Source organism: Magnolia sinica, chromosome 13 (assembly GCF_029962835.1).
Source record: "Magnolia sinica isolate HGM2019 chromosome 13, MsV1, whole genome shotgun sequence".
Taxonomy (NCBI): Eukaryota; Viridiplantae; Streptophyta; class Magnoliopsida; order Magnoliales; family Magnoliaceae; genus Magnolia; species Magnolia sinica.
Window position 1 is genome coordinate 32,387,381 of NC_080585.1, and position 10,144 is coordinate 32,397,524.

At 42.9% G+C, this 10,144-nt stretch overlaps 1 protein-coding gene across 3 annotated transcripts; it reads left to right on the forward strand.

The window, feature by feature from the left end:
• The first annotated feature begins 3,515 nt into the window (after nt 1-3,515).
• LOC131223479 (cytokinin dehydrogenase 5) lies at nt 3,516-9,922 on the forward strand. Of its 3 annotated transcripts, none has more exons than XM_058218914.1 (6): nt 3,516-4,439; nt 5,488-5,615; nt 6,332-6,607; nt 8,148-8,410; nt 9,027-9,414; nt 9,445-9,922. In XM_058218914.1, exons 1-5 carry the CDS (start codon nt 3,872-3,874, stop codon nt 9,364-9,366), a joined length of 1,575 nt encoding a protein of 524 aa, XP_058074897.1. In that variant the 5' UTR covers nt 3,516-3,871; the 3' UTR covers nt 9,367-9,414; nt 9,445-9,922. The 3 variants fall into 3 exon arrangements, with proteins under 3 accessions (XP_058074897.1, XP_058074898.1, XP_058074896.1); XM_058218915.1 differs by having other exon boundaries at nt 9,455-9,922; XM_058218913.1 differs by having other exon boundaries at nt 3,517-4,439; nt 9,027-9,922.
• Nucleotides 9,923-10,144: the final 222 nt, after the last annotated feature.

The following is a 10,144-nucleotide window of genomic DNA, read 5'->3' on the forward strand; positions in this document are numbered from 1 at the left end:
GATTCAGTACCCAATGACGTTTTTGCCTTATTATTCAACTTGCTTCTACACTACACATCAAAAGAACAACATGGGTTGACAACGATTCCCGTCCTAATCATGGTTAAAACACTCAACAACTCAGCCCAACTCGCACGAGACGACTCGTTCAACAGTTTGAGTCATGACTCACCTGAACAAGGGAGCTGAGTTGACCCAACTGATCACTCATAACTCGCAGCATCGAACCGTATTGGGCCAACCTAATCCGAGCCGACTCTACTCGCCCGAGTCTTAAAACCATAGTCCTAATCCAAACAGGCCCTCTACATTATAGAAATTGTCCAATTATTATGTTGAGCAATGTTAAAACCGAATAATATACAAACCATCTAAGTCAACCGTCCAACACCCTTCAATATTAATATTTTTCACATTTTAACTATAGATGATCAGATAGAAAATGCATATTGAAAGTTAGGCAAGTTTCCAACTGCACCAAAGAAAACATCAATGAGAAAAGGTCCCTATTTTGGGGTCCTTTTCTTAAAGCTGAAATCCAAAAATAAGAACAATAGCTAGCACGTGTGAACACGTGTATTGGCTCTTGGGATCCAACCGATCGATTTGATTTTGATAGACGTTTTTGAGTGGTCCAAACACGATCGAGGACAGGTCAAAACTAGTCAAAGTTCACGACGCAAGTGTCATGATACAGACGTAATCACCGTCCATCTTTTCATGAGGGCCGTTAGTTGCACACGCTCGTACACTCATCACGTGGGAAACGTTTTTATCAGATCTGGTCCGTGCATTCATTGGGCTTATCCAATCAGCTAAGCTAGCATTAATATTGGACTGGTACACTCAAAAGGTGGGCCATGCTTACACGTTGGTTGCTACGTTTTTCTTTAATTTCTCGTTGGTTTCGTACAGAAGTGTCCTTCCAGATGAGCTGGACCAACTTAACGTACGTGACTATGTTATCTGCATGGTGGGGCCCACCTTATGAACGGTTCGGATGTCCTATGCATGTGAACCACATGTAAAAATGCTAGCGGAGCTACCAAACCTCCAACTTTTTTTAAGAAAATGATCACATGCAGGCACTGTATGTAAACTATTATATACAGCCCCATGTTTCCAGCCAAGAGTCACTTAAATTGGGAATTGGAGCCACCCCTATATGAGGCCCACTACTTTCTGTGGATCTTAGGCAAATTCATTCATAGCTGCAAGCCAGCTGTATGCTGAGTCAGGCTATCAGCTGTCCGTCAATTTTACCAAAAAAGCCCATTTCATGAGTAAATCAACCAACCATTTCACCCCAAATAATCTTCATAGTGTGACCCACCTTCTGCACGGTATGGATATTCATCACAGTTAATAAATAAACGATAGAAAATGACACTGTACGTGAAAGTTTATATACAGCGCCCGTACCCAATCATTTCTCTCTTCTAATTTAATGCATCACCCTTAAATATGAGAAATGCTCGTACACATCTAGTTAGACGCCCAACTGGTTGGGTGTAGGGCCCACCTTAGCGTTTGTATAAAATCCAACCCGTCTAAAAAGTTCTTTCTACAATAAATATTCGACCCATCAAATTAAAAGCCAAAATAATTATCTTATAAGCCACACTACAAAAACAATTAAAAAACGTTAAAAAATCTTAAGATTCAAATTAGAAACAACTAACGGTTGGATCAAACTGATTTTTGGTCTTTCGTATCTACATAGTAGTATGACCATTCGAGACAGCTGAGATGTCATAAAAATACTAAAATAGGCCACACAAGAAAACTAGTTAGAGGTACAACACTAAATATTAATAAATATAATTATAATTAAGAATAAGCAAAGACTAATCATTCTGTGGCTGGGTGTACCCACCAAAGAGCCAAACATGTTACTTGCACAAAGCAAGTGGGGCCCACCAGGAATAAGAAGCTATGAATGGATGAGAATATTTGCAATAAAGATAGATAGGATAATAATCTTATGGTTATATTAATATTAATCTAGTGATTAGGGAAATGATTAATATTTTGAGTTTTAAGGAAGAGAGAGTTGGGTCAGGTTAGCTGACCCACTGCCCTTTAAGAATCTCCTCGACTTGGTTAAGCACAACATCCCTTTCCATGCCATGGGCGCCCTGCGCACCCACGTGAACCTTCCCTCTCTCCAGTCCCCACCAAGATCCGCCGTATCCTTCCCTGGGCCCCACCTGTCTCCTTGCCACGTGTTCCCACCTGGCTGCACCTTCCCTTGCCCACATCTCCTCCTCTCACCACACGTTCCTCCACCTCTCTCACGTGAATACGCCACGTGGCGTTGGATGCCCGATACGAGTTTACTGGCTATGGGCCTCTGGCTGGCAGTTCGCTCCGTATGGTCGTGCTACGTCGTACGTGTACTAGATCGAAGCCGTTCGTTAGATGAATCGGATTCTGTAGGTGTGTTATCTAAAAGAACATACAGATCTAATTAACAGATGGTCTACACGTGTACAAAAACTAAAATCAACGGTCTACAGACATTTACCAACAGTCAAAATTTTACAAATATGCATCACACGTGTACGCCACGTAGCGCAGGATAGCGGGTGCAGTTTACACCTGTCTCCTTGCCACGTGTTCCCACGTGGCTACCCCTTCCCTTGCCCACATCTCCTCCTCCTCTCACCACACGTTCCTCCACCTGTCTCACGTGAATGCGCCACGTGGCGTAGGATGCCGGATACGAGTTTACTGGCTCCGGCTGGCAGTTCGCTCCGTATGGTGGTGCTATGTCGTACGTGTACTAGATCGAAGCCGCTCGTTAGATGAATCGGATTCTGTGGGTTTCTTATCTAAAAGAATGTACAGATCTAATTAACAGATGGTCTACACGTGTACAAAAACCAAAATCAACGGTCCACAGACATTTACCAACTGTTAAAATTTAACAAATATGCATCATACGTGTACGCCACGTAGCGCAGGATAGCGGGTGCGAGTTTACTTATTTTGGCTGGCACTCCGCTCTCTCACGTGCTACTACGTCGCACGTGTACTAGATCGAAGCCGCTCATTAGATGAATCGTATTCTTTAGTTTTCTTATCCAAAACAATACACAAATCTGATTACCTGATGGGCTACAAATATACAAAAAAAAAATAAAAAATCAACGGTCCACAGACATTAACGAACAGTCCAAATTCAACATAAATACGTCACACGTGTATAAAATCCAATCCGTTCATCAGCTCATCCCTAGCTTTTTCATCCCTCACATAAAATAAAAATCGGTTCAGATCATTACATTTTTCACAGATGGACAAACGAGAATTCAAAGTTCAACACTCCATATCCAACATAAGCACACACCATTTTACTGAAGACTATCTAATCAGTGGATTAATCCATCCAACGACTCAGATCTTGGACAGCCATCCCAACTCCCACGTGTGCGGTGCGATTAAGCAACAAAAAGATCAAGTATACTCGCGCGAGTTCGCAAACCTCTGTCTGTCCTATAAATAGAGAACTTGTGTCTAAAATCCAAGACAGAGAGAGCCAATTGATTTCCACTCTTAGTTTTTCCTTCTAAAACCAAAAATAAAAAGAAAAAAAATCCTTCTCTTCTTCGAAGCAGCTGCTGCTGCAACGTGAAAAGCAGTCGCGAATCTGTGCATGTTGCGTAGGATATCTTTAAAGCGCAATCCGGCTTACGTTAGCACCACGAGTTCCCACGCTACTGCCACAAGATTTTGTTCCCTCCGAGAAGTTTTACAGCAGATCCGATCCTCTTCGTGCTCCGGGGGTGCGCACGCTTCTTATCCTCCACCCCCTACCCTATAAAACCCCCAACAGCATCCGTGATACGCGCCGCTTGCTTCCTATCCAATGGCTACTAAGCTTCTCCTCATGTTCGCCATCTGTCGCTTGATCTCCACCGTCGGTTTGACGCTCGACCCCATCGAGCTCCTCCGGCTCAGCGTATCCGGTCGGCTTAGCCTTGACCCAGTCGATATCGAGACAGCTTCTCTCGATTTCGGACGCTTGAACAGAGTCAAGCCGTTAGCCGTTCTCAATCCGGCGTCTGTTGATGACATCGTCGGCTTGGTTCAATCAGCTTACGGCTCGGCTCGAGGGTTTACGGTCTCGGCAAGGGGCCACGGACACTCGATCAACGGTCAGGCGCAAGCGGTGGATGGGGTGGTGGTTGAGATGAACGGCTTGAAAGGGAGCCAGCTCAGCATTGGGGCGGGAGGTTCGTATGTGGACGCGTGGGGTGGGGAGCTTTGGATAGATGTGTTGAGGTTTACGATTGAACATGGGCTCGCTCCTCGGTCGTGGACCGATTATTTGTATCTGACCGTTGGTGGGACCCTCTCCAATGCTGGGATTAGTGGCCAGGCGTTCAATCACGGCCCTCAAATAAGCAATGTCTATGAACTCGATGTTATAACAGGTGAGCCTACCCCACCATGCTTTGATCTTATCAGTTTATCTGGTGGGTCCCACCATCAACATTCCCTGACACAAAAACCAGGCCGGTACGTTCATCAGGTGGGCCATACTATCCAGGAAGAGTACGCCTGTGGCCCACCTGACAATTGGGACCAGCCAATGGCTGGTGGTCGGTGCTCTGTGGGGCCCACCATGATGTATGTGTTTCATCCATGCCGTCCATCTATTTTTACAGATCATTTTAAGGTATGAGACCAAAAATGAGATATATCTCAATCTCAATTGGACCACATTACAGGAAACAGTGTTTAATGAGCGTCGACCATTAAAAACATTTTGGGGGCCATAAAAGTTTTGGATCAAGCTGATTTTTGTTTTTTTCCTTCATCTGGGCCTGTATGACCTAATCAACAGATTGGATTTCAAATAAACAGTACAGTGGGCCTTAGGAGGATATTAATGGTGGATATCCAATCACTATTGTTTTCATGTGGTGTGGTCCACCTGAGGTTTATATATATCTCATTTTTGGGATCAAGTACTAAAATGATCTTTAAAAATGGATGAACAGAATGGATGAAACACATACATCATGGTGGGGCCCACAGAGCACCGACCACCAGCCACGGGGCTGAAGTCAGGGGGAGTAGCCAATCCGTTTCCCTCGATTTTTAGATAGTACTTGTTCATGGTGGGGCCCATCGTATGGCTTTCACTACATTTGTTGCACCAATTTCGTGTACCAGCGGGTCCCGTGTTGTGTTGATCCAGACCGTTTATCTTGTAACACCCACTGAAGATGGATTGGAAAATCCAAGCTGGAAATTATTTTTGGACCGTCTGCTATTTTTTAAAAGTGACCGTCTATTTATAGGACACGGATTGAACGGCTAGGAACCTCTACTGTCGGTGAAATTCATGGAATCTTCCATCTAGAGTATCACCCTTAAGATCAACGGTCTGGATCTGCAAACTATGTGGCCACTTATCAACTCTTATTTTTTATTATTTATTTTTTAATGACACGTTAGATTGTATGTGCTTGTCAGGCAAGGGAGACCATGTGACGTGCTCAAAGGAGCAAAACTCGGAGCTGTTTCATAGCGTGTTGGGCGGTCTAGGACAGTTTGGAATCATAACAAGGGCTAGGATCGCTCTAGAGCCGGCTCCACAAAGGGTACTTTCCTTGCCCCACTTTTCTTTTATTTCTACGGCCCAGATTTTCACCGTACACTTGATTTTCAGTTTATATAAGTGGGGGTCATCTTTCTCTGATCCAAGCCGTTGATACAGTGATCCTAACCGTAGATACCACGTGTCCTGAGTTTTCTATAAGGATTAGGTCTCATATGTGAGATACTCAGAACATGGGCCATTCACGTTGGGGTATACATATCAACGGTTCGTGTACTAAAAGGTGGGCCCCAGCTGTACAAACTAAAAGCTCGTACACGTACTTCCCAAACTTTCGGCCGAGCATCGCATAATAATTCTAGAAAGCGTAGGTGGCCACACGTATGTAACCTACGACTCACGCCAATCCAAATTGCCAACATGGAGGTAGACCCATTTGCTTTCCACAACTTTCCATACGTCCGAGAAAAGCCCATCAACATGCCAGTACACGTGCCAAGATAGCACACGTGGCTGAATCATACCCATTACTAGGTGGGCCACAGTACATAAATCAAACCAAGTACCTCTTGTGGGCTATTGAAGATTTGGATGTTCGTCACACATGCGTGATATGACACGTGTGAGGAGTGTAGGTGAGCCGGCCATATATGCTTGTTGGATTACCTATCTTCGAGGAGGGGTGGCAATGCCGATGATTTGCTCCTAACATGAGTCTCTTTCTCTTTCTATCTTTTTGTGGTCTGTTTGGCTGTACAGGTGAGGTGGATTCGGGTCTTGTATTCGGATTTCTCGGCTTTCACTAGAGACCAAGAGTATCTAATCTCACTACAAGGAGAACCAGCCAGCCAGAGATTCGACTACATTGAAGGTTTCGTTATTGTAGATGAAGGGCTCATCAATAACTGGAGATCTTCCTTTTTCTCCCCTCGCAACCCTATCAAGATCAGCTCCATCGGATCCAACGGTAGTGTTCTCTATTGCCTGGAAATAACAAAGAACTACGACGATTCAACCGCCACCACCGTCGATCAGGTTCGCATCAAAAAATTCTCATCTTGTTTGAGCTTTGAAACAGTGATAATCATGTCCTGATGAATTTGAAAAGCGTAAGAATTCATTTTTAACCGTCCATCTGAAACCCACTACTTGGATTGTTGATGTCACTTGGGTCATTCTGATTTTCGAGATATGCACCATCTACAATGGGACATATGAATCAGACGGTCCAGATTGAAGTGAATACATGCCACATGCACGCTACATGGTCTTGTCCATCGTGCTTGGTTTTCATGTGAAGAAGACACCATGCACGTATAGATTTTTAAGTTCGACTTATATTTTATTATTTGGTGTTAGTGATATTACATTAGATTGTACTTGCTCCATGTGTATGATGATATTCTATAGAGATAATGAGACATCCACATGGTAACATGGAAGATCTTCTATGATATATTCCATTCGATTCTATCTTGGAACATATTCGATTCCACATATATAACTAAGTACTTGTACAAAATCAATTTCACCCACCAATAATACCACTAGATGCTTCATAAAACGTCCCTAATTTATTAGAAAACAAGATAACTATTTTCCTGTTCATGGCAAACACAATCATATATAACTAAGAAACTCTTACATGGCTTTGTTCAGCTTTCTTTTTATCAAGGCATGCGGTGTTAATTCCCATGTAGACCCAAGAGATCCCACCTTAGATCTCTCAAGGCACAAAAATTGTTAAAAATATCATAGATTGGACCATTAAACGCCAACCAATCAAGGAAAAGGTGGTGCGAGCCAGTTGATCATCACAATGGGAGTGGCTCTGCCTAATCATAACGCCCCTTTACACTTAAAAAATGAGTTCATCTCATTTTATATCTTTAGTGATCTTTTCAAGATCTTGATGTATAATATATAATGATGTTATGTTATAGTGATTACATATTAGAGATAAGATTTCTTATATATAATTATTGTTAACTAAAATGAGATAAACTAATTTTTGCATCTACCTAATGGGGACCTAAGTGTTTTCTTGATTTCTTGCTTCCCTTTCTCTTGTTTTCCTCCTTTATTTTGTGATAAGGTTGCTAATCTTCTTTTATGGAGTCTATTAGGCCAACTTAATGGTCAGATCATCAACTCTTCCATGGTCGAACAACCCTCTCATTAATCCTCTTTGTAATCTTAATTTTAATGGTTCAATAATAATAATAAAAAAAACCACCCAATTAGAAACTTGATCAAGAAGCAGCAGTGATGTCCACCACCAACGGCTAGGATCAAGAGGGCCTTGTGGCCTTGTAAATTTTTGTACATCTTGTTTTTTATTTTTTGTTTGGTCTTTTTTTTTTTTCTGTAGTTTGACTTGTCATATATCAATTGTATGCATGCATTTTTTATATAATAAATTGGATGGTATAGTTGCCCATTTTTTAGTCTTTTATTTAAATAGTTGAGGTTAAATTATAATTTGGGCCACCTTGTTATCCTAATAGGTTGGCCCACCATGTCTATCTATTTTAATGTGGGAAAGTAACACTAACTGGAAATATTGTTTGTGCAGGAAGTAGAGGCATTGCTGAAAAAGCTAGACTTCATTCCAGTATCTGTTTTCACAACAGATCTGCCCTACTTGGATTTCCTAGACCGGGTTCACAAGGCCGAATTGAAACTCCGGTCCAAGGGTTTGTGGGAGGTCCCACACCCATGGCTCAATCTATTCGTTCCCAAGTCACGAATTGCCGATTTCGATGCAGGCGTCTTCAAGGGCATTTTGGGAAACAAAACCAGTGGGCCCATTCTCATCTATCCCATGAACAAAAACAAGTAAGCACATGAGCTAATCTACTCGCGGGTGCTGATATATCTAATCCTGCGCACCATGCATGTTTCCAACTATTTTAATAAAAAGACTAAGGTGATAGTTCAACATCTTTTTTTTAAGTTGTGGTGTCTCGTGGATGGAGCATATCCTGGAAAAAAAAGGACAGACTGGACGAAAAGTCAGGAGATTATAATGGTTGGATTGGTATGGATTTTGGGCTATGCTCTATCTACAATGAGAGATGAAAATATGGACGGTCTGGATTGGATTAATTATATCGACACCACAACTTAAAAGACGGTGATGGACAATTACTTGTAGTGTAACTGGGACCGGATACACATGAGGACCACCCGAAATTGTACTCCTAGGCTACCCTAAGGTAGGCCATGTCCCATTGAATGGTGAGCCAAAAACGACATGCCTAACGGTCCACATAGAATGGTGTGACCTGCGGTCTGCGGAAAATCAATGGTGTGGCCCACCCAAATCGTTCGAATCCTCTCGGAAGTGTACCCTGCCTCCCATGTGTACCACATATACATGCATCACGTTGGTGGGGTCCACAACCTTTTTCCAACTGCTGTGGAAGTAACATTTTGTCGGTGGTGATGGCAGGTGGGACGAAAGAAGCTCGGTTGTTACACCAGATGAGGACATATTCTATCTGGTGGGATTGCTCCGCTCAGCCTTAGATTCTGGAGAAGAGGCCCACTCCTTAGAACATCTGAGCCGTCAAAACAATCAGATCCTCAGTTACTGCAAGGAGGCTGGTATTGAAGTAAAACAGTACCTTCCACATTACAAGAGCCAAGAGGAGTGGAAACAGCACTTTGGTGATGAGAAATGGAGTAGGTTTTTGAAGAGGAAGGTGGAGTTCGACCCCCGGCGTATTTTAGCACCGGGGCAGGGAATATTCCGGTCTTCGACGTTTCCTTCGTTTGCTTCGTTTTCATGATGAAGAGAGAACAGAGCACTAAAACGCGTATAGAAGTAAATGCAAGTTGTACAGTTAGAGAGAGAGAGAGAGAGAGAGAGAGAGAGAGAGAGAGAGAGAGAGAGAGAGAGAGAGAGATGAAAGAAGCTTTTTGGTTTCTTCTACTTTTTTGTTGGGTGGTATGGGTTTTTGCAAGAAGCTGTGATTGGTGGGCCGGGCGTTGCTTTCTTTTGCATTTGGCTGAGAGAGAGAGAGAGAGAGAGAGAGAGAGAGAGAGAGAGAGAGAGGTGGGTGCACATGTCTCGTTGAAACAGTAAGGGAGGGAGCGCCCGTGATTCCGACCGAGTAACCATTGCACCAGATAGCTTGTCTCTTCTCTGGCCAAACAGCTTGTTCCAACCTGGATAGGGGCATTTCACTATTTTGCCCTTCATTTTCCATCGCTGCTGTCTCCAACCTGTAAATTACCGTCCGTTTCCATCTGTAATTATTATTATTATTAATATCATTATTTTTCTGTTTTCAGGTTCAAAATATCAGAATATATCGGATTTTAATAGCTATGTTTCCCGATAAATTCAATTGGCAATGTGATGAGAGTGTTTGTATCTTTCAGTACATTCTGATCAAGGGTTCTAGTGTCGCCCAAAACCGGTTAGTACTGCGGTTATGTGGACATGGATTGCTTCATGTCCTGTGCTTGCTAGGACAGGCTCGGTCCTAGCAACAGCTATCGGCCACCATAACTATCCGTTTTGCTATATTATTTTAGGGTATGAGCTAAAAAGTAAGGCAGATC

Bases quoted from the DNA above. Each gene is read 5' to 3' on its own strand.
- LOC131223479 (XM_058218914.1), top strand. From the start codon at position 3,872: ATGGCTACTAAGCTTCTCCTCATGTTCGCCATCTGTCGCTTGATCTCC. The intron at 4,440-5,487 runs GTGAGCCTACCC...TGTGCTTGTCAG, and splicing joins TGAACTCGATGTTATAACAG to GCAAGGGAGACCATGTGACG. The intron at 5,616-6,331 runs GTACTTTCCTTG...TTGGCTGTACAG, and splicing joins TAGAGCCGGCTCCACAAAGG to GTGAGGTGGATTCGGGTCTT.